The sequence below is a fragment of the Cervus canadensis genome, chromosome 11 (assembly GCF_019320065.1).
Source record: "Cervus canadensis isolate Bull #8, Minnesota chromosome 11, ASM1932006v1, whole genome shotgun sequence".
Classification (NCBI taxonomy): Eukaryota; Metazoa; Chordata; class Mammalia; order Artiodactyla; family Cervidae; genus Cervus; species Cervus canadensis.
This window is the reverse complement of record NC_057396.1, coordinates 19895-44692: the sequence shown is the minus strand read 5'-3', so window position 1 is coordinate 44692 and position 24798 is coordinate 19895. Positions and strand designations below refer to the sequence as shown.

Below are 24798 nucleotides of genomic sequence, written 5' to 3'. Positions count from 1 at the left end.
ATTCATTGAAAACTAAACTTCTGAACCAACGCTGTTCAAGAATTGAAGAGTAGAATGAGCCTGTGTGTTTTTTTGGGCAGTTTGGATGCTTCAACTCTACAGGTTTCACAGTGGAAATGACATCATACACCAATTCCAGGTTCACAAAAGCAGGTCTCTCTGCAGTTTCAAAGCTGTGTAAATTCATTCCTAGGACACAATGTACAATCTGTGAATGTTGACTTCCATATCTTTTTATGCTGATCAGCTAAAAGTGTTCTGTCAGAGGACTTTCCAGCAAGAAATGGCAAGCAGTGTGTTTCTCTCAGAAAGCACACATATTTGATGAAACTTGCTATCATATAAAGAAGGGAAAGAAGCGTATTTTTCCCTCATGTTTGAGACTGCAAGTATTCTGGTTTTGTTGGGTGAAAATGTTGCTTTCTCCTCAAGCCCCTGAGTTCTAGGTGTAGAAAAAACGTTTTGTCACAAGTTCAGAACAGTGCAATGACACTCCTAGAACACACCGTACCATTCCCTTAGAAAAGAGTTCAGGGAAGGGTGTTCTGTGAGTGCTTCTGGCGTACCTGTTGTTACCCTGAGTAGGCGAAATTACACTGTCAGATGATTTAGTAGCATTAATAATCAAGTGCCTGTGCTTTCAGAAAAAGCAGATACTTAAGCAAAGCTGCGGCTGTAAGGAAGAGAAAAATGAACCCATGTGCTTTTCTTTCAGGCTTAAGACAGCAAGCACCCTGCAGTCATATGAAGAAATGCTGCTTCTGCCATTAGGCTCCAAATCCCATGTGTACAAAAACAAACGTCCCTGTAGTTAGAAAGCTGTCTAAGAGATTCCAAGAACAGATTGCACCATTCCATGAGTAAAGACTTCAGTGGGGAGTGTCATGAGTTCAGTGGGGAGCGTTCATTGCCATATCTGTTGTCAGCCTGATTCGGCGAAACTGGATTGGTGATGCCTTCTTGGTAAGAAGTGGCAAGCAACATGTTCCTTTTGAAAACTCAAATAATGGACTAAAGCTGTTGTCATAATGCACAGAAAAATGACCCAGTGTGCTTACCTGGCTTGATTGAGGCTGCAACTATCATGCTTTCACAGGAGGAATATACTGATTTTGGCATATTGCCTGCATTTCCAGCATCAAGAAAACACTTTACCCTGCACATTTTGAGCAGTTAAATAAACTCTTAGTAAACAGACACTGTCCCGTGTGAGGAGCAAGTATATCAGTGGAGAGTGATCTGTGAATGTGGAAGTCCAAGCCTGGTTTTACCCTGTTTAGATGAAACATACTGTCAGATGACTTCACAGCAAAAAGTGGCAAGCAGCCTGATTCGTGACAAGAGAAGTTGCAAAATCCTCTAAGAGTCTTTGCGATCCCATTGACTGTAGGATACCAAGCTCCTCTGTCCATGGCATTTTCCAGGCAAGATTACTGGAGTGGGTTGCCATTTCCTTCTCCAGGGGATCTTCCTGACCCGGGGATCAAACCCCTGTCTCCTGCATTGTGGGCAGACTCTTTACCCTCTGAGCCACCAGGGAAGCCTGCCTGATTCCTTGAGAAGTCAACTCCTTAACAAAAGCGGTTCTAGGATTGAAGAGTAGAAAAAGCCAGTGTGTTTTTCTGGCAGGTTGCATGCTGCAACTATATAGGTTTCACAGGGGAAACGACTGCTTTTGGACGTCATACCCAAATTCCAGGTTCACAAAAACATCTCTTTGCAGTTTCAAAGCTGTGTAAATTCATTCCTGGGACACAGTGAACTATCCTTGAATGTTGACTTCTATATCTGTTTTTACCCTGATCAGCTAAAACTGTACTGTCAGAGGACTTCCAGCAAGAAATGGCAAGCAGTGTGTTTCAGAAAACACACAAATACTTGATGAAACTTCCAGTCATAGAGAAGGGAAAAATGCACCACTGTGTTTTCCCATCAGGTTGGAGACTGCAAGTATTCCAGATTCGTTTGGAGAAAATGCTGCTTTTGTTTCAGACCCCAAGTTCTAGGTTCAGAAAAACATTTCCCTACAGGTTCAGAGCAGTTCAAAGGCACACCTGGATCATACTGCACCATTCCCTTAGAAAAGAATTGAGGGAAGAATGTTCTATGAGTGCTTCTGCAACACCTGTTGTTACCCCGAATGGGAAAAATTGCACTCTTAGAGGACTTTATAGCATTAATAAACAAGTGCCTGTGCTTTCAGACACCACAGATAATTAAGCAAACCCGTGGGCCTAAGGAAGAGAGAAATGAACACGCATGCATTTCAGGTGTCAGACTGCAAGCATCTGGCAGTCACATGAAGAAATGCTACTTCTGTGTTTAGGCTTCAAATACCATGCTTAAAAAAAGAAAGCACCCTGTGGTTAGAAATCTGTCTAAGACAACCAAGGGCAGATTGCCCCATTCCGATAGTAAAGATTTCAGTGGGGAGTTCTCTGGGAGTTCAGTGGGAGTGTTCTGTGAGTGTTGGCTGTCATACTTGTTCTTAGCCTTATTCGGTGAAACTGGACTGGGTGTTGCCTTCCCAGTTAAGAAGTGGCCAACAGCATGTTCCTTTCAGGAAACTAAAATAATGGACCAAAGTGGTTGTTATAATGCCCAGAAAAACGACCCAGTGTGTTTTCCTGGCTGGTTTGAGGCTGCAACTCTTCTGCTTTCACAGGAGGAACATAGTGATTTTGCCCATTTGGCCTGGAATTCCAGCTTTGAGATAACGCGTTTCCCCACACATTTAGAGCTGTGTAAAGACACCCCTAGTGCACAGACACTGTCCTGTTTGAGAAGCCAAGGTATCTGTGGAGAGTGCTCTGTGAATGTGGATGGCCAAGCCTGGTTTTACTCTGATTAGCTGAAATGTACTGTCAGATGACCTCACGGAAAGAAGTGCCAGCAGCCTGATTCAGGAGAAGAGAAGTTGCCCAGTTCACTCTTTGTAATTCCTTTGATGGTAGCCAACCAGGGTCCTCTGTCCATAGCATTTTGCAGGTTAGAGTGCTGGAGTGGGCTGCCGCTTCCTTCTCCAGGGGAACTTCCTGACATGGGGATCAAACCAAGTTCTCCTGAATTGCAGATAGATGCTTTATCCTCAAAGCCACCAGGGAGGCCCACCTGATTCCTTGAAAAGTCAGCTACTTAAAGAAGCGGTTCTAGGATTGAAGAGTAGAATGAGCCTGTGTGTGTTTCTGACAGGTTGCATGCTGCAACTCTACAGATTTCACAGGGCAAATGACTGATTTTTTACATCATACCCCAATTTCATGTTCACAAAACATGTCTCCCTGTAGTTTCAAAGCTCTGTAAATTCATTCCTAGGACTAAAGCTACGATCCGTGTATGTTGACTTCGAGATCTGTTTTTACCCTGTTCAGCTAAAAGTGTACTGTCAGAGGACCTACCTCCCAGCAAGAAATAGAAAGCAGCATTTTTCTCTCAGAAAACAGAAATACTTGAAACTTGTCAAAAGAAGGGAAAAATGCACCAGTGTGTTTCCTGTCAGGTTGGAGACTGCAAGGATTCTGGATTCATTAGGCGAAAATGCTGCTTTCTCTTCAGGCACCGAGTTCTATGTTCAGAAAAATGTTTCCCCACAGGTTCTGAGCTGTGCAAAGGCAGGCCTAGATCACACTGCACCATTCCCTTAAAAAAGAATTCAGAGAAGAATGTTCCGTGAGGGCTTCTCCTGTACCTGTTGTTACCCCGAGTGGGTGAAATTACACTGTCAGGTGACTTTGTGGCATTAATAAGCAAGGACCTGTGCTTTCAGAAAACGCAGATACTTAAGCAAAGCTATGGGCTTAAGGGAGAGAGAAATGGACTCGTGTGCATTTATTTCAGGCATCAGAGTGCAACCACCAGCAGTCACACAAAGAAATGTTGCTTCTGCCTTTAGCCTCCAAATCCCATGCTAACAAAAACATATGTCCCTGTAGTCAGAAAGCTGTCTAAGAAAACCCAAAGGCAAATTTCACCATTCCATGAGTAGAGTTCAGTGGGGAGTGCTCTGAGAATTCAGTGGGGAGTGTACTGTGAGTGTTGGCTGCCATACCTGTTGTTAGCCTAAGTCGATGAAACTGGACTGGGTCTTGCCTCCCCAGTAAGAAGTGGCTAGCAGCATGTTCCTTTCAGAAAACTCAAAGAATGGACCAAAGCTGTTGCCGTAATGCACAGAAAAATGACCCAGTGTATTTTCCTGGCTGGTTTGAGTATGCAAGTCTACTGATTTCACAGAAGGAATATATTGATTTTGACATATTGCCTGGAATTCCAGCTTCAAGATAACACATTTCCCTGCATATTTAGAACTGCATAAAGACACTCCTAGTGCACAGGCATGGTCTTGTTTGAGAGTGCTGTGTGAATCTGGATGGGCAAGCCTGATTAGGTGAAAGAAGTGCCAAGCAGTCTGATTCAGGAGAAGTGAAGTTGCTCAGTCCTGTACGATTCTTTGTGATTCCTCTCACTGTAGCCATACAGCCTCCTTTGTCCATGACATTTTGTAGGCAAGAGTACTGGAGTGGGCTGCCCTTTCCTTCTCCAGGGGAACTTCCCAATATGGGGATCGAACCCGGATCTCCTGCATGGCAGGCAGATGCTTTACCCTCTGAGCCACCAGGGAGGCCCTGAGTTTTTGAAAAGTCAACTACTTAAAGAAGTGGTTCTAGGATTGAAGAGTAGAATGAGCCTGTGTGTGTTTCTGACAGGTTGCATGCTGCAACTCTATAGGTTTCACAGGGTAAATGACTGATTTTGGTCATCATACCTCAATTCCAGGTTCACAAAACATGTCTCCCTGTAGTTTCAAAGCTCTGTAAATTCAGTCTTAGGACTCAAGGTACGATCCATGTATGATGACATCTAGATCTGTTTTTACCCTGTTCAGCTAAAAGTGTGCTGTCAGAGGACTTTCTAGCAAGAAATGTCAAGAAGCATGTTTCTCTGAGAAAACACAAATACTTGATGAAACTTGTCATAAAGAAGGGGAAAACGCACCAGTGTGTTTCCCGTCAGGTTGGAGACTGCAAGTATTCCAGATTCGTTAAGCAAAAATGATAATTTCTCTTCAGATACTGAGTTCGAGGTTCAGAAAAACATTTTCCCACAGGTTCTGAACTGTGCAAAGGCACTCCTAGATCACACTACACCATTCCCTTAGAAAAGAATTCAGGAAAGAATGTTCCATGAGGGCTTCTGCTGGACCTGTTTTTACCCCAAGTGGGCGAAATTACACTGTCAGGTGACTTTGTAGCATTAATAAGCAAGGACCTGTGCTTTAGAAAACACAGATACTTAAGCGAAGTTGCAGGCATAAGGAAGAGAGAAATGAGCTCATGTGCATTTATTTCAGGCGTCAGAGTGCAAACTTCCTGGCAGTCACAGGAAGAAATGCCTTTAGCACTCTCTTTTCTTGCCTTTCATTCACTGAAGGAATGTATGTTTCCCAGCATTCTGTTTGCTGAGAGCAACCCAATATTTGCAAATTTTTGCCTGGAGGTCATTTTTAAGTAAAAATTTCCCCTCATGGTTGTCACAGTAGGGAAGAATAGTGCAATTACAGGGAAAACAAACAAACAAAAAAACCTGTTTCATCAATGTTTCTCTGTAGGAAGGATTGAATGATCCTAGGTCTGTCTGGAAAATTCTTGGATACTACAGGGAAACATACTGAGTGTGAAACTTGATATTGGACCTTGTTGGCAAAATTAGCATTTTCTCTCTCTTGGCCCTAAAAAGGTGTGGACTGGCAGCTGCCTGATAATCCATCCAATTGATGTTTTCCTACTTATGACATCAATAAGTTTGGTCAAACCTTTCCGATTTCTGATGTGAGTAGGCAGCTTGAAACTCCTTGGGGCAGGATCATTTCCATTAGAACATCAACTAATCTAGGTAATAACAGTATGGCACGCAGTACTCTTAGACAATTTCCCAAGCCTGTTTCCTCATGGGCAGACCCAATATGAGCTAGGAATGTGTTCACAAGGCTTGGAAAGTGCAAGGAAACATACTGGTTATGACTCTGGAAATTAGGGCCTCTGTACAAACCTGGAGTTCTCATATCTTAGAATCTAGACTTCCTAATAAATAGATGGCTGAAAAACATTTTTTTTTTTTATGCCTTTCATTCATCGAAGGAGCATAAATTTCCCAGTATTCTGTGTGCTGAGAGTAACACACTGCTTGAAAATGCTTGCTTGGAGGTCATTTTTCAGTAATAATTTCCCCTGACTGTGTTACCATAGGGAAGGCACCCACACTCAAAGGGAAAAGCAAACAAACATCCAAACATCTGTTCCATCAAGTTTTCTCTGTAGGAGAGATCCAGTGATCCTAGGTCTGTCTGGAAAATTCTTGGATACTGCAGGGACACATACTGAGTGTGAACCTGGATCCTGGACCTTGTTGGCAAAATTAGCATTTACTCTCAGTTGGTCATAAAATGGTGTGGCCTAGCAACTTCCTGAAAATCTATCCAATTGCTCTTTTCTTACTTGTGACAATATCTTTGGTCAAACCTTTGGGATTTCTGAAGCAAGCAGGCGGCTTGCAATTCCTTGCTGCTAGATCATTTCCAGTGGCATGTCAACTCATTTGGTAACAACACTAGATGGCACTCAGCACTCTCAGACACACTCCTACAGACTGTTTCCTCATGGGCAGTCACTGTATGACCTAGGAGTGGGTTCATAAGGCTCAGAAAATGCAGGGAAACATCCTGGCTGTGACTCTGGAAGTTAGACCCTCTGTGGAAACATGGCATTCTCACAACTTAGAATCTAGACAGTTGCTGCAAGATATACACCTGTAAAACACTCTATTTATTGCCATTCATTCAACAAAGGAACATAGGTTTTTCAGCATTGTGTTTGCTGAGAGTAACCTACTACTTGAAAAATTTCATCCAAAGTGAGGATGAGAGTCAGTCACTAGTAAGGATGAGAGTCAGGCCAAGGTTAGAACAAGAGTCAAGCCTTAGTGAGGATCACAGTCAACATGTAGTGAGGACCAGAATCAGTGTCCAGTGAGGTCCAGAGTCAGCCTCTAGTGAGGACAAGTGTCAGGATGCAGAGTGCTTTGCCTCACACTTTGTGCAGGGCTTTGCTTCTCACAGGGCCCTGTGTTGGTTCCTCACTGGGACCTGCCTCACTCTGATCCTCAATATGGCCTGGCTCTGGTCCTCACTGCATGTTGACACCGTTCTTTACTGGGCCCTGATATGGTCTTAACTATGATCTGACTCTGGTCCACACTATGGATGCTTCTCTTCCTCAATAGGGCCTGACCTTTGTGCTCACTGAGGCCCTAGTGAAGATGAGACTGAGACCCTAGTGAGCACCAGAATCAGGACATAGTGAGGACCATATTCAGGCTAGGTGATGTCCAGTATCAGGGCCCATGGAGGACCACTGTCCTCACAGTGAGGCAGAGTCAGGCTGTAGTGAGCCAAAGAGTCAGGGCATGGGGAGGAACAGAGTCAAGCCCAGTGAAACAAAATGTCAGGCCGAGGTGAGGCAAAGTGTCAGGCCATAGAGAGGACCAGAGTCAGGGCCTACAGAGGACCAGGTTCAAGATGTAGAAAGGACAAGAGTCAAGCTGTAGAGCCAACCAGGAGCAGAGCCCAGTGAGAAGAGAATCAGTGCCTAGTGAGAACCAGACTCAGGGCCTACTGAGTTGAGACTCATGTCCTAGTGAGCATGAGAGTCAGGCCCTAATGAGAATGAGAGTCATGCCATAGCGAGAACAAGGGTCAGACTGTAATGAAGACCAAAATCAGATCCCAGTGAGGAGCAGTGTCAGTCTCCAGTGAGGACAAGATTCATGACCCAGTGAGGCAAAGAGTCAGGAGGTAGTGACCCAAAGTGTCAGGCCACTGAGTACAGATTCAGGCCATGGTAAGGATGAGTCAGGTGAAAGTGAGGATGAGAGTCAGGCCCTATTAGAAATGAGGTTCAAGCCCTAATGATGATGAAGATCATGCTGCAGTGAGGACAGAATCAGTCAGTGTGAGGACCAGAATCAGGGCCTAATAAGGATCACAGTCAAAGTGAGACAATGTGCCAGGCCTTAGAGATGACCAAGTCAGGCCATAGAGAAAACCAGAGTGAGGGGCCACTTAGGACCAGGGTCAGGTAGTGAGGACCAGATTCACTGCTGAGTGAGCAGCAGTGTCAGTGTCCTGTGAGGACAAGTTTTATGAGAGAGTGAGGCAACGAGTCAGGTTGTGGTGACCTAAAGTCTCAGGCCTTAGAGGACAGAGTCAGGCCATGGTGAAAATGAGAGTCAGACCAAACTGATGACGAGAGTCAGACCCTAGTGAGGATCAGAGTCAAGATGTAGTGAGGATCAGAATCAGGGCCCAGTGAGGATGAGACTCAGGGAACATTGAGGTCCAGGGTCAAATATAGTTAGGACGAGTGCAGGACATAGGCAAGACAACAGTCAGGTCCTACTAGGATGAGACTCAGACTGTGTGAGGGCCATATTAAGGCCATAGTGATGTCCAGCATCAGGGCCCACTTAGGACCAGTGTCAGTTCCCAGTGAGGCGAAGAGTCAGGGTGCTGTGAGGACCAAAGTCAGACCCAGTGACTTTAGTCTGACTTAGCCCTGAATCAGGGCTAAGGATCAAGAATCAGAGTGTAGTGAAGAAAAGTGTCAGGCAGTAGAGGGGACAGAGTTAAACCACAAAGAGAATCAGATTCAGTCAGGCAATGATAAGGCAAAGAGTTGGGCTGTCAGAAGACCAGAGTCAGACTGTATAGAGGACAAGATTCAGGATATAGAAAGGACCAGATTCAAGTCATAGAGTGGACCAGGATCAGACCCAGTGAGGAACAGAAGCAGTGTCTAGAGAGGAAGAGTTAGAGTGTAGAGGACAAGAATCAGGTCCTATTGAAACAACAGTCTTGACGTGGTCAGGACCAGAGTTAGGCTGTAGTGAGGACCCAAACCAGAGCCCAGTGAGGAACAGTGTCAGTATCCAGGGAGGACAAGTTTCATGGTCCAGTGAAGCAATGAGGAAGTAGTGACACAAAGTGTCAGGCCATAGAGGACAGAGTCAGGCCCTGTTGAGGATGAGAGGACAAAGTGAGGAAGAGTGTCAGGCCCTAGTGTGGACCATAACCAGGGCTCAGTTAGGGCCAGACTCAGGGCACAGTGAAAACCTGATTTCATGACTAACGAGGACAAGATTCAGGAGGTAGAGAGGATGAGAGTCCAAACCAAATGAAGATGAGAGTCAAGCCCTAGTGAGGACTAAGGTCAGTTCACCATGATTATTTTAATGTCCAAAATGTATACCTCCCTTCTTCAGTTTCCTTTTTTTTTTTTTTGGGTGCTATACTCAGTTCCCCGTCCTCTAACTTTCTATTCATTTTTAAAGCCTTTTTATTTTGAAATTAATATTCACAGAAAGCTTCAAAGACAATAGAGAGAGGTCTCATGTATCTTTCCCTCAGTTTTATCCCAGTTTACTACTATCAGTTCTGTTCAGTCGCTCAGTCATGTCGGACTCTTTGCCACCCCATGAATCGCAGCACGCCAGGCCTCCCTGTCCGTCACAAACTCCCAGAGTTTACTCAAACTCATGTCCATCGAGTTGGTGATGCCATCCAGCCATCTCATCCTCTGTCGGCCCCTTCTCCTCCTGCCCCCAATCCCTCCCAGCATCAGGGTCTTTTCCAATGAGTCAACTCTTCGCATGAGGTGGTCAAAGTACTGGAGTTTCAGCCTCAGCATCAGTCCTTCCAATGAACACCCAGGACTGATCTCCTTTAGGATGGACTGGTTGGATCTCCTTGCAGTCCAAGGACTCTCAAGAGTCTTCTCCAACAACACAGTTCAAAAGCATCAATTCTTCAACCTTCAGCTTTCTTCACAGTCCAACTCTCACATCCATACATGACCACTGGAAAAACCATAGCCCTGACTCGATGGACCTTTGTTGGCAAAGTAATGTCTCTGCTTTTTAATATGCTATCTAGGTTGGTCATAACTTTCCTTCCAAGGAGTAAGCGTCTTTTAATTTTAATATTTACTACTATAGTACAATACAAAAAACAGGAAATTGATATCGGTATGTTATGTATATAGTTCCATATCGTTTCAGCACTCATGTAGATTTGTTTAACCACCAGAACAATCAGGATACAAAATTATTCCATCTCCACAAAGATCTCCTGTGTGCTATCCTTTATTACAAAAGGATAACACATAACACCACCACCCTCCTTCCCAACATTCTTAATCTGAGGCACCCTCTTCTCCATCTCTAAAATTCTGCCATTTGAGTATGTTTTATAAATGGAATCATAAGAGTGTGTGACCTTTTGTGATTGTTTTTTGTTTTTTTAATAAACTCTGCCCTTGACACTCAGCCATATTGTTGCGTGTATCATATTTTTCTCCTCTTTATTACTGAATAGTATTCTGTGGTATGGATATACTACAGTTTGCTCAATAATTTTGTTATTTCAAGTGTTTGGCCATTACTAATAATATTTCTATGAACACAGTTGTCCAGGTTTTTCTGTCAACATAGGTTTTTAGGGGTATAAATGCCTAGGGGTGTCCTTTTCATGCTTAATATATTATTTTGCTCTCCCAGATTCTGGTAAGACACAATTGATTGCAACACCTACTGAATATGTAAGAACTCGTCTCTCTAATGGGCTGAAAAGAGAATGGACTTTGATAAAGTAATCAGCATGTGCATTAATAATATGAGGAATATAGGTGTTTTAGAGAAGGCATCACAGAGTAGACACTGCTGAGGACTTTGAACTCTGTTCAAAAGCCAACTTCATTTGTCTGAGCTTGCATTCCTTCTTAGACTTCAGAAGTTATCTTTTAGACAAGACACTGACTTTTTTTTTTCCAGAATGGCAAAGAAGTTATATTTCTTACAGACTTTATCTAGGGTGAGAGTGAGAACTATCAGCCTGAATTCATCAAATGCATGTGATACCTTATCTGTCAAATGTGTCTTAAAATATCCTTGGTTCAAAGGCAGGGATTTTTAGAAATGTAATCTGGCAGTTAAAAGGAGTTACCTTAGATAATCTCCAAACGCTACTTCTACACCAAAAAAAAAAAAAAGAAACAAACAAAAAAACATCCTATAATTCTCATCAAAAATTCTGTTTTGATAAAGAAGAAACTGAGGTTTAGTAACTCAATATCATACAAACAATAAGTGGATGGGATGACCACCCAGGAGTAAAAATCAGAGTGTTGTCTATCAATTTGCCCTGTAAATGTAAAAAAGATAAAAGCTTCATTCACTTTTAAAATGAGGACACCCAATTAGGAATTGACTCAAAAAGAAAGATTTCTCTCTTTCTCATTACAGATTAGATCAGAGAAATGGATTATGGAAAATGAAACTCTGGTGACTGAGTTTGTTTCCGTGGGCTTGACAAATTGCTTCCAGCTCCAGGTTGTTCTTTTTGTGATATTTCTCTTGATTTATGTTGCCACTTTTCTGGGAAACTTGGGGATGATCACTTACATTTGAATGGGTTCTCGACTCCATAGCCCCATGAGCTTTTTTCTCAGCCACTTGTCCTTTGTGGACGTCTGTTCTTCTTCTGTTATTGGTCCCAAGATGTTAACCGACATCTTTGTGGAGAAAAAAGTCATCTCTTTCTTTGGTTGTGCGGCCCACATCTGGTTTTTTGGTCATTGTGTAGTGACTGAATGTTTCCTCCCAGCTTCCATGATATATGACGGGTATATGGCCATCTGTAAGCCCCTAATGTGTACACTCATTATGTCTCAGCGAGTCTGTGGGCAGCTGGTGATAGATCCTTATACCGTGGGCCCTATAAGCACCATGATCCACACAACTTTCATCTTTCGCCTGTTTTACTGTGGTCCAAAAATCATCAATCACTTCTTCTATGACCTTCTTCCTGTTCTGTCCCTGGCATGTGCAGACACACGGGTCAATGAAGTTTTACTTTTAATCTTGGCTGGAGCTCCAGGAGTACCCAACAGCCGGATCATCTTGGTCTCCTACATTTAATTGTCATCACTGGGGAGGCGGAAAGCCTTCTCCACCTGCACTTCACACCTGACTGCTGTCTCCATCCTTTATGGGACACTCTTCTTCATCTATGTACGTCCAAGTTATAGTCTCTCCCTGGATGTTAATAAAGTTGTTTCTGTGTTCTCTACAGCCGTGATTCCCATGTTGAACCCGCTTATCTATAGCCTGAGAAACAAAGAGGTCCAAGATTCATTGAGGAGGACTTTTGAAAGGAAGTTCCTTATGGATAAGTAAATGAGACCACCTTTATACTACAGATTAAGATGTAATACATTATAGGAGAAATAATATAGGGCTGGGAAATGGAAACCCTACATTAAGGTTGAAATTCACCATTCATTACTCTGTATGATTGACATTTCATGCAATATTATACTTTTGCTCAGTTGATTATCAGAGTTCTCAATAAACAGGAGTGAGATTTTGAACTTTAAACTGTGATGAATGGATTATAGAACCCTAAAACTTTAGGAAGCATTCTTTAGCTTTCATGATTAGAAATTGAGGGGTGCTTTATTACATCTGAAATAAATGGAAAAATCTTAACCAATGAACTTAAGTACCTCTGCTTTATTTATGAGATATGGTGATCTCTTCATTGTCTGTGAGCTTTACCTTGATTTTTTCTAATCATAAAGTGTTACATGGCCTATGAATTTGGAAGTTTTTAACCATGCTACTTACTAATAATACTGTCATGTTTGAAGAAGATGATTGACAAGGACTTCTAATCTGTTAAACTTTCTACTGATGGTAACAACTTGTTGGGATTTTGCCAGAGTAAGAATGTGATTATGCATGCAAAATGCAGAATGCATTGCAATTTTTTTTAAGCTTTAAAGTATATATGTATTTTGAAACAATAATTCCACTCTTGACAATACAACATAAAACCACCTGCGTTGATTTGTATACTCATGCACACATATACATAATTAAGAATGCTTGTTGTACTATTACATATTATTTTTCATAGTAAAAATTAGGAATAAATGTGAACAGATAAAAAACAAGTGTTATTAATAGAGAAATTCTTTGTTCAGTGTAAAATTAACTTGAAGTATGATGAACTTTTTTGTAAGACTTATATATCAAAGAAAAGACTTTTAATAGTAATTTATTATTTTTTTAAGAGATGGAGTTCTTTTTAATTGTTGTGGCAAAGACTTGTTTAGAATGAGAAATGAGGGCTTCTATAAAATTCTAACAATCTACAATAATATTGTTTTTATTTGTATCTTACATTATTGGTTTTCTTGTATTTATAGAAATAACTTCCAGATGTAATATTTGAGTCATAGTATTTTTTTTTTTTATTTTATTTTTATTAGTTGAAGGCTAATTACTTCACAACATTTCAGTGGGTTTTGTCATACACTGACATGTATCAGCCATGGAGTTACCTGTATTCCCCATCCCGATCCCCCCTCCCACCTCCCTCTCCACCTCATTCCTCTGGGTCTTCCCAGCCCACCAGACCCAAGCACTTGTCTCATGCATCCCACCTGGGCTGGTGATCTGTTTCACTATAGATAATATACATGTTTTGATGCTGTTCTCTCGAAACATCCCACCCTCGCCTTCTCCCACAGAGTCCAAAAGTCTGTTCCGTACATCTGTGTCTCTTTTTCTGTTTTGCATATAGGGTTATCATTACCATCTTTCTAAATTCCATATATATGTGTTAGTATGCTGTAATGGTCTTTATCTTTCTGGCTTACTTCACTCTGTATAATAGGCTCCAGTTTCATCCACCTCATTAGAACTGATTCAAATGAATTCTTTTTAATGGCTGAGTAATATTCCATGGTGTATATGTACCACAGCTTCCTTATCCATTCATCTGCTGATAGACATCTAGGTTGCTTCCATGTCCTGGCTATTATAAACAATGCTGCGATGAACATTGGGGTGCACGTGTCTCTTTCAGATCTGGTTTCCTCGGTGTGTATGCCCAGAAGTGGGATTGCTGGGTCATATGGCAGTTCTATTTCCAGTTTTTTCAGAAATCTCCACACTGTTCTCCATAGCGGCTGTACTAGTTTGCATTCCCACCAGCAGTGTAAGAGGGTTCCCTTTTCCCCACACCCTCTCCAGCATTTAGTGCTTGTAGACTTTTGGATAACAGCCATCCTGACTGGCGTGTAATGGTACCTCATTGTGGTTTTGATTTGCATTTCTCTGATAATGAGTGATGTTGAGCCTCTTTTCATGTGTTTGTTAGCCATCTGTATGTCTTCTTTGGAGAAATGTCTGTTTAGTTCTTTGGCCCATTTTTTGATTGGGTCATTTATTTTTCTGGAATTGAGCTTCAGGAGTTGCTTGTATATTTTTGAGATTAGTCCTTTGTCTGTTGCTTCATTTGCTATTATTTTCTCCCAATCTGAGGGCTGTCTTTTCACATTACTTATAGTTTCCTTTGTTGTTCAAAAGCTTTTAAGTTTCATTAGGTCCCATTTGTTTAGTTTTGCTTTTATTTCCAATATTCTGGGAGGTGGGTCATAGAGGATCTTGCTGTGGTTTATGTCGGAGAGTGTTTTGCCTATGTTCTCCTCTAGGAGTTTTATAGTTTCTGTTCTTACATTTAGATCTTTAATCCATTTTGAGTTTATTTTTGTGTATGGTGTTAGAAAGTGTTCTAGTTTCATTCTTTTACAAGTGGTTGACCAGTTTTCCCAGCACCACTTGTTAAAGAGGTTGTCTTTTTTCCACTGTATATCCTTGCCTCCTTTGTCGAAGATAAGGTGTCCATGGGTTCGTGTTGTGTGTCATCCTTGTGCAGGGGCCATGCTAATCTTCTCTGTATCATTCCAATTTTAGTATATGTGCTGCCGAAGTGAGCACAACATGAACTGCTTTTGCAAAACATTTTGAGTATTGCCAATAAGCAGGCCCATTAATCTACGATTATAATTTGAAATTTACATAAAGCCATTGTGGACTACTTTTGTATTTCAAAGATGCTATCCAAATTTATAGCTGTACATTAGGGCATATAAACCTCTAGCCACCTGCATTTTAATTCGTGTATATCTTAAATTTCCTTTGAGATCCATTTTGAGAGGAGGTACAAACCTTGCTCCAGTTACCCCACCATCCTAGTATAGAGCTTCCCTGGTGGCTCAGGTGGTAAAGAATCTGCCTGCAGTTCAGGAGACCTGGGTTCAATCCCTAGGTCAGGGACATCCCCTGGAGAAGGGAATTGCTATCGACTTCAGTATTCTTGCCTGGAGAATTCCATGGACAGAGGAGTCTGGTGTGCTATAGTCCATGGGGTCACAAAGAATTGGACACGACAGAGCCACTAACACTTTCACTTTCACTATCCTAGTAACTCCTCTACCAGTCATGACTTCATTAGTGCTGCTGTGCATACAGAATACCCTTCTGATTGTAATCTCTCTGTAGCAGGGCTCTGGTGGAGATTCTTAGTCTGCACAGTGGCAAGCAAAGGTGTTCATCACGCAACAGGTGAAATTCAAAACTGAAAATTCAAAGTTGGTGATGGGGAGGTTGCAATACCAAAGGGAGAGTTTCATTTTCTACAATTACACTTGACTCAAAGTTCACAAACCATTTTCAAAAAAAATAATATCTCCTCTATATGCCTGATATTCTGAGTGTCTGGTTCCTTAAGGCAGTTGCCTCAAATTTATACAACAGCTTTTTAAATGAAGTTTTGGTGTGTGGCATGAAGAATTGAGTCAATGAACTCTTTATTTAAAAAGTGCTGTTGGAAAACCCAGGTTTCAAGATGGTATCACTACATTGATTACCTTCCTAGACACCTGAAGACACTGAGGAGGATGACAGTCTATATTGTAATGTAACTCATTTTCATTTTCAGTTCAGTTCAGTTCAGTCGTTCACTCATGTCAGACTCTTTGTGACCCCATGAACCGCAGCATGCCAGGCCTCCCTGTTCATCACCAACTCTCAGAGCTCATCCAAATTCATGTCCATTGAGTCGGTGATGCCATCTAACCATCTCATCCTCTGTCATCCCCTTCTCCTCCTGCCTTCAATCTTTCCCAACATCAGGGTCTTTCCAAATGAGTCAGCTCTTCACATCAGGTGGCCAAAATATTGGAGTTTCAGCTCCTACATCAGTCCTTCCAATGAACACCCAAGACTGATTTCCTTTAGGATGGACTGGTTGGATCTCCTTGCAGTCCAAGTGACCCTCAAGAGTCTTCTTCAACACCACAATTCAAAAACATCAATTCTTCTGTGCTCAGCTTTCTTTATAGTCCAACTCTCACATCCATACATGACTACTGGAAAAACCATAGCCTTGACTAGACGGACCTTTGTCAGCAAAGTAATGTCTCTGCTTTTCAATATGCTGTCTAGGTTGGTCATAACTTTCCTTCCAAGGATAAACATCATTTAATTTCATTTTAGGGGGCCTTAATTGTGTAATTCACTTTAATGTAAACAGGCAAAGGGTCTAGGGCATGCTTTTTTTCAGACAGGCAAATTAAGTGATTTCATAAATTTCTTTCAGGATCTCAGATATGGAAAATTAGTTTAGAAGCCTGGAAAATATCTCTAAGTTGACCATGAAGGTTAATTTGGTACGAATAGAATCTTTAGTTTTGTCTTTGTTTTAAATGATCTAACTGGAATGTACATATTGTTCAAAGTTTGCATGTGGACTAGAGGTTCTGAAATGTGGTGCAAGATTTCCAGGCTCATAGTAATAGAATGTCAGAATTTAGAGTCCTTGGCTTGGGATTTCTCTGGTGGTCCAGTGGTTAGGATTTCCTCCTTCCACTCCAGGGGTTGTGGGTTCAATCCCTGATTGGGGAAATAAGATCCGGCATGCTATGAGGTGTGGTCAACAAAAGAGTCCTTGGTTTCTCTGGGGCTTTTATTTCTGCACTTCACTTATTTGGGTAATATAAGAAGGAAACAAACCTCTGAATCAATTGACTTTATTTTCTCATGCTACTCACATGTATAAATTGTCTAATGGATTTTCTGTTTTAGAATCCTTGGAATTAGTGTGGCTGGGGGAACATATATAGTAGTTGTTTCATAGAAACTATTGTTTTCACAGAGGATTATAAGTTGAATGAAAATGTTAAAAGCCTAATTATCAATGTTGCACCTACTTTATTGCCATTGTTTACAAAGGTTATTAGTTGAGGTGATAGATGCATGTGTCCTAGTTTCATCCTTATAACATTTTTAAACCAAATATAATTTTGTCTAATCTGTGACACTTGAAATACTTCTTTTCATCTTCCTTGATAATAGATAAAGCAAATAAAAACAACCTGTAATAAGTTTTGTTTTTTTTTAATATGAAATCATTGAAATATTTTACATATATATATATATATATATACATATATATATATATATATACACACACACACACACACACACACACACACTAGTAAAATATATATATATATATATATATATATATATATAGTTTTTCTGACCAATCTTAAATTCTACCATTTCAAGCCTTTTCTTTCTCAAGCTACATCACTTTGAAGGCATCACAATAAGTGAATGGTTTCTTATTTCTTTCATTTCATGTTAAGCAAAACCTTTTCAAGCTTTCTTATCAGGGGAGAGTGGTATTAGATCTGCTGTTATTTCTCCTGCTGCACATCCCATTAATATCTTTGTGTGTTGTGTTGTTGGAACTATTATGGTTATTCTAAGGTCCAAAATATATGCCTCTCATTCATTTTCATACTGTTCATACTGTTCATGTGGTACTCAAACCAAGAATACTGAAGCAGTGTGCCATTCCCTTCTCCAGTGGACCATATTTTGTTGGAACTTTCCACCATTACCCGCCCCTCTTGGGTGACCCTACATGCCCATGACTCTTGGTTTCATTGGTTGTGGTCCATGAGATCAGTTTGATCAACTTTCTGTGATTGTGGTTTTCATTCTGTCCCCTCCCTGAAAGATAAGGATCAGAGGCTTATGGAAGTTTCTTGATGGGAGAGACTTCCTGTGGAGAAACTGGGTCTTATTCTGATGCTGGGTCATGCTTAGCAAATCTTTAATCCAATTTTCTTTTGATGGGTGAGGCTGTGTTCCCTCCCTGTTCTTTGACCTTGGACCAAACTTTCATTGGCCTTAGACCAAACTATGCTAGAGGTAATGGTGACCTCCAACAAAATGTCCTGTGGACACACTGCCACACTCAGTGCCTGCAACTCTGCAGCAGGCTACCACCAACCCATGCCGCCACTGGAGACTCCTAGACACTCACAGGCAAGTCCGGGTCAGTCTCATCTTGGGTCACTGCTCTTTTCTTCTTGGTCCTGGTGTGCAAAGGTTTTGTTTGTGCCCTCCAAGAGTCTGTTTGGCCAGTACTGTGTAACTTCTGTAATCAAATCCCACTGGCTTCCAAAGTCAAATTTGGAACAGTATGAAAAAGCAAAAAGATATGACAATGAAAGACGATCAGTTTTCATTCCAATCACAAAGAAAGGCAATCCCAAAGAATGATCAAACTACCACACAATTGCACTCATCTCACACACTTGTAAAGTAATGCTCAAAATTCTCCAAGCCAGGCTTCAGCAATATGTGAACAACTGCCAGATGTTCAAGCTTGTTTTAGAAAAGTCAGAGGAACCAGAGATCAAATTCCCAATATCCACTGGATCATAAAAAAAAAAAAAAAAAAAGAGTTACAGAAAAACATCTATTTCTGCTTGATTGACTATGGCAAAACCTTTGACTGTGTGGATCACAATAAACTGTGGGAAATTCTGAAAGAAATGGGAATACCAGACCACCTGACCTGCCTCTTGAGAAACCTGTATGCAGGTCAGGAAGCAACAGTTAGAACTGGACATGGAACAATAGACTGGTTCCAAATAGGAAAAGGAGTATGTCAAGGCTGTATATTGTCACCCTGCTTATTTAACTTATATGCCGAGTACATCATGAGAAATGCTGGGCTGGAAGAAGCACAAGCTGAAATCAAGATTACCAGGAGAAACATCAATAACCTCAGATATGCAGATGACACCAGCCCTTATGGCAGAAAGTGAGGAAGAACTAAAGAGCCTCTTTATGAAAGTGAAAGAGGAGAGTGAAAAAGTTGGCTTAAAGCTCAACATTCAGAAAACTAAGATCATGGCATCTGGTCCCATCACCTCATGGAAAATAGATGGGGAGACAGTGGAAACAGTGTCAGACATTATTTTTCTGGGCTCCAAAATCACTGCAGATGGTGACTGCAGCCATGAAATTAAAAGACGCTTACTCCTTGGAAGGAAAGTGGTGACCAACCTAGATAGCATATTAAAAAGCAGAGACATTACTTTGCCAACAAAGGTCCATCTGGTCAAGGCTATGGTTTTTCCAGTAGTCATGTATGGATGTGAGAGTTGGACTGTGAAGAAAGCTGAACGTCGAAGAATTGATGGTTTTGAACTGTGGTGTTGGAGAAGACTCTTGAGAGTCCATTGGACTGCAAGGAGATCCAACCAGTCCATCCTAAAGGAGATTAGTCCTGGGTGTTTATTGGAAGGACTGATGCTGGGGTTGAAACTCTAGTACTTTGACCTCCTCATGTGAAGGGTTGACTCATTGGAAAAGACTCTGATGCTGGGAGGGATTGGGGGCAGGAGGAGAAGGGGCTGACAGAGGATGAGATGGCTGAATGGCATCACCAACTCGATGGACGTGAGTTTGAGTAAACTCCGGGAGTTTTGTGATGGACAGGGAGGCCTGGCGTGCTGCAATTCATGGGGTCACAAAGAGTCAGACACGACTGAGCAACTGAACTGAACTGAAGTGTCATTAAAAAAAAATAGGAAAGCACAAATGATTGCTTTCCAAATGATTGCTTCTAGTGATGATTGCTTTCATAATTATGATTCAATCACTCAATTGAAATTCTTATTTATGAAAAACAGTGACCCTTCAATTAGGACTTCCCTTTTTTTCCCCACAATGTCTGTGATGAAATCTCAGTATATCCTTTTTTATATCTTCATAGTCCTCTTGGCAATATTTTCATAAGATTTTAGCTAGTTGTCTTCTGATTTTACATCTCAACTGTACTGATGATAGGGATTTGTTGATGTTATTTTATGGTTTATTCATATTGTTCCACTTCCTATGGTATTCATCCCCTAAATACTCCTCAGACCTTGCTTATTACAATTAATACAATCCAACCAACCTTCAGGTATATACCTGTGTGTTCCCAGAGAAGTCCTTGTACTCCCCATCTGGGTTGTGTTGGAAAATCTCTTAGAACTTAGAAGCAAAGGTGAGTGTTGAAGGCAAGGATTGAAAAGATATGGATGCCTCCTGCCACGTTAACTACCCTAGACAGTCATTAAAATATTTTTCCCTCCTGAGAGAAGAGAAAGTGGATTTTCAAAAACAAAGAAATTTCAGAGATATTTGGGTGCTCAAAATTTTCATCATCAAGTTCCATATATAAAGAGAGTTTTATTTAGGATTTTATTTGAACACTCCATGCACATGATTAAAACTCATAAATGGCTCCTCCTCACTGCCCTTTGAGTATATTCCAGAATCATCAACATTGACTGTTGTTGTTGTTTAGTCTCTAGTCATGTCTGGTTCTTTTGCCACACCATGGACTGAAGCCTGCCAGGCTCCTCTGTCTATGGGATTTCCAGGCAAAAATACTGGATTGGCTTACCATTTCCTTCTCCATGGATCTTCCTGACCCAGGAATGGATACCAGTCTCTATGCTGTGAGGCATTGCCCGCCTCTCAAGCCTCATTCAATTCTATTCTCTTAACTCTTTTGGGTTCTTCCATATGAATTTCCTTTACCCCTTGGTATCTACAGTGCTTTTTCTCAACTAGTACCTTTGTACTTCCTGTAACCTCTGCAGGATTATTCTCCCTATCCTCCTTGAAGCTGTCACCCCCTCTACCATCACCCACTTTGACTAGAGAATTCCTGTTACTATCCTTCTGCTCTTAAATCACATATCATCTCCTCAGATATGTCTCCTCTGATTCCACATTATGTTAGATCTTCTGATACAGTCTGACATTATTATTTTCCTTTCCAACAAAGTCATATTTTATAGTTACAGATTTATGCAAGTTTCTATTACCTCTGAAATGAGGGTATAAATTCCACAAGGACAGGTACTGTATCTCTCTTTTTTTTTTTCATTGTCTTACTAATTTTTATTGAGATGTATTAAAACTTTCTGTATATGTCATTTCATTTAATCTTCACAACAATTGTATGAGGAAGGAAAGTTATTTTCATTTTATGGATAAGGAAACTAAGGCTTGGTGGGTATAAGTGCATCACTCTTGGTCACATAACTGGTGAGTAGTAGGCCTGGGGTTCACACTTAGATTACCTCTGTCCTGAGCTTGCCTAATAACAGTTACTAAGCTCACTTAGAATTTTATTGTCCTTACAGTTAGCATCCAAATCAGTTCTGGGTACCTAGGGTTTTCTTCCAATTCTGTTTTGAATAAATATAAATAAGGGCTGATGAGGAGATGAAGTTCGCTTTAACCATATGACTCTGGTTCTGTCTCTCAATCTTAGTTTCTCAAATTCTGTCTCAATTTAAATGTTTATAAAATAGGTAAATAAGATAACCGCCAACATGTTTTAGAACTAAATCTCTATCATTATTATTTAATTATCATTATTATTATCATCATTATGGACTGTAAATAATTCCTGAGCATCTACCATGTCAGCCTACGGTGTTGGTTATTTTTTTCTGCAAGTTTTTCTTTACTTTCAAATGCATTAATTAACTTAGCAATCAAAGAAGTATTGCAAGGTAATTGAATCAATTATATTGATGATGAATGATGTCTTCCATTTCATTCCAGAAAGATAGTGAGCATTATAATTGGACACTTGGCACCAGAGTAGTACAAAGTCCTCTGCTTCTAGCAACATATCCCAAAGGGGTGCTCAGGCTTATAAGTTCTCCCCATCCTCTTATCAATGGAAAAAGAATTCTTTTGGAACAAGTAAACGTCACTTTTTATTCTGATGTAGTGTGGGATCTTCTGGGCCAGGGTGAAATTCAAATGAAGTAAATATTATCATGAATTAATACTGTGTTTAATTAATGTTATGTAACCAAAGAGAAAAGCTCAGTAAATCATAACATGGACAAAACTGTGTTGAATGTAATCAAACCATAACAAAATTCTGCTTCAAAGAGGAGAATAAAGTGTTCTCTCATATAATTACATTTAGTGAAAGAAGTCCCCAGGCTCAGGGGATAGAGCCCTGAGAGAAGACCAACCCAAAGCGCTTTTCTCACGGGCCTGGAAGCAGAGTGAGCAGGATGCAGGGAAAGCATGCCTCCTCCTGGGCAGAAGCGGCAGCCAGCCAGCGCACATTTGCAAGTGGCCTTTGGACAGCATCGGGGAGGTGTGCCCGGGGGAGAAGGCCAGTTCTGCTCAGAGGCCCGACATGCCAGAGTCAGAGCACACCATGCCCCCTGCCCTTGCACAGCCTTGCAGTGACATTGCTGGCTTCAAGTGGTACTGCCCCAGGAAGGAGCAGGCTGAGAGAGTGTGTCAGACACGCCCAGGGGGGCCTGTCTGGGGTCAGCTCCGCCAGGGCCTTTCCACTCGAGCTAGGCCCCAGGCCTCCTAGGAAAGGAGGTGCGGACCAGCTGTCTCCACACTGCCAAGGACGAGAGGCGTAGGGTCTCTGTCAGAGGGATGGGAAGAGCAACTGGACAGATGTTGAAGCCCTTGTTTGCCCAGCAGCCCCAGCGCACCATGGAGAGAAAGAGGCCCACTGTGCCCCTGTGTTGGGTCTGCCCCTCCACACACATGCTCTGCTGCTGGGGGAGCCAAGGAGTTTCCTTACAGACGGGCTCAGCAGAGCTCTCTGAAGATGCAGGGAGCTGGAACAGACCTGTGCATGTGGTTTTGCCTTTGCCTGTGAGTGTGGGTCCCCTAGATGGTCCCAAGGCTCAGGGGAAAGAGCCCTGAGAGAAGACCTCCCCGAAGCGCTGTTCTCCCGGGCCTGGAAGCAGAGTGCGCTGGATGCGGGGAAAGCGAGCCTCCTCTGGTGAAGAGGTGGCATCCAGTCGGCGCGTGTTTGAAAGCCGGCCTTTGGAAGACACCGGGGAGGTGTGCCCGCCGGAGAAGGCCAGTTCTGCTCAGAGGCCCGAAATGCCAGAGTCAGAACACAGCACGCCCCTGCCCTTGGTCAGCTTTGCAGTGACATTGCTGGCTTCAAGTGGTACTGCCCCATGAAGGGGCAGGCTGCGGGAGTGTGTCAGACATGCCCGGGGGGGCCTGCCTGGGGTCAGCTCCTCTAGGGCTTTTCTACTCGAGCTACGCCCCAGGCCTCCTAGGAGAGGAGGTGAGGACCGGCTGTCTCCACACTGCCAAGTCCTAGAGCCGTGGGGGCTCTGTCGGAGGGAAGGGAAGAGCAATTGGACTGATGGTCAAGCCCTTGCTCGCCCAGCAGCCCCAGGGCACCATGGGGAGAAAGAGACCCATCATGGCCCTAGGTCGGGCCTGCCCCCTTCACCCAAGGCTGTGCTGCTGGGGGAGCCAAGGAGGTAGTTGACAGACTTAGGCTCAGCAGAGCTCTTGGAAGGTGCAGGGGCTGGAACAGACGTGTGTGTGTGGTTCTGCCTTTGCCTGTGAGTGTAGGTCCTCTAATCCTGGTTGCTGGTAGCTTGTGAGTTCCTAGATCCTGACCAGGACCTCCTGTTGAAAGATGACTCCTGGAAGTGTTTTCCCTTCTATGCCACCTGGACAGGGTGGGTGGTCAGTGGTTCATTTACCAGTTTGTCTTTTGCTTCTCTCGAATAAGGTTCTTCACAGAGTAAATGCACAAAATTGTAAACGTCAATGTGTGAAATAACTTATATTCACAATTTGGATAAATTGGGCGGGGCATAGATGGAAGCGGGAGCCAGAGACGGAGCGCATTCTTCCTGGGGTGCAGGAGGGTGAGGGAAATGGGAGAGAAACTGCTCTTGCCACAGGGAAACAGAGGGAAGCTCACAGTCTCAGGGTTGATGGTCATTGGGTTCCTTTCTGGGTTGTCTCTTGCCAGTCATTCTGAATTGGCATCCTTCCTGGGGGCACACGCACCATTCAGCCGAGATGGATTCCAGCGAGGAGGATCCTGGGAAGACGGTAGGACCTCTGGATTGGAGTCTCCCATCTCTTTTCAACCTCTCCAGAATCCTGGTTGCTGGTAGCTTGTGAGTTCCTTGTTCGTGTTGGAAGATGACTCCTGGAAGTGTTTTCCCTTCTCTGCTGCCTGGACAGGGTGGGTGGTCAGTAGTTCATTTACCAGTTTGTCTTTTGCTTCTCTCGAATAAGGTCCTTCACAGAGTAAATGCCCAAAATTGTAAAAGGCAATGTGTGAAATAACTTGTATTCACAATTTGGAGAAGTTGGCTTTTTTATTGTGTGTTAGAACTCATCACCAGACCAAAGGTCATGGAGAGGTTTGTTGTTTTTCTAAAATGTTTATAGTTTTTTTTTTTTTTTTTTGTAATTGAATTATGGTGTGAGTTGCAAAGTTTGTGTCTCTGTTCATTTCATTCCATCTGTTTCATTTTCTTTCTTTCTAACAATTATTTATTTTCAGTGGAATGATTCTTGCTCTACAATATTGGCTTGATTGGTCATATATCAACCTGAAAATACTGTAGGGGTACATGTGGCCCCTCGCTCTTGAATCTCCCTCCCATGTCCTGCCCATTCCCACCTCTCTAGGCTATCAGAGAGCCCCAGTTTGAGTTCCCTGAG

General features: G+C 42.2%; 1 protein-coding gene and 1 non-coding gene across 2 annotated transcripts; one reads left to right on the top strand and one right to left on the bottom strand.

Moving 5' to 3' along the window:
* The first annotated feature begins 11370 nt into the window (after positions 1-11370).
* LOC122449986 (olfactory receptor 1002-like) lies at positions 11371-12282 on the top strand. The gene is given in 1 exon segment (XM_043482120.1): positions 11371-12282. A coding segment is annotated over 1 exon segment (912 nt).
* A 2503-nt stretch (positions 12283-14785) lies between these two features.
* Positions 14786-14892, bottom strand: LOC122450647. The gene has a single exon (XR_006272153.1). It is a non-coding gene; the product is annotated as a U6 spliceosomal RNA (small nuclear RNA).
* Between the last annotated feature and the right edge of the window lie 9906 nt (positions 14893-24798).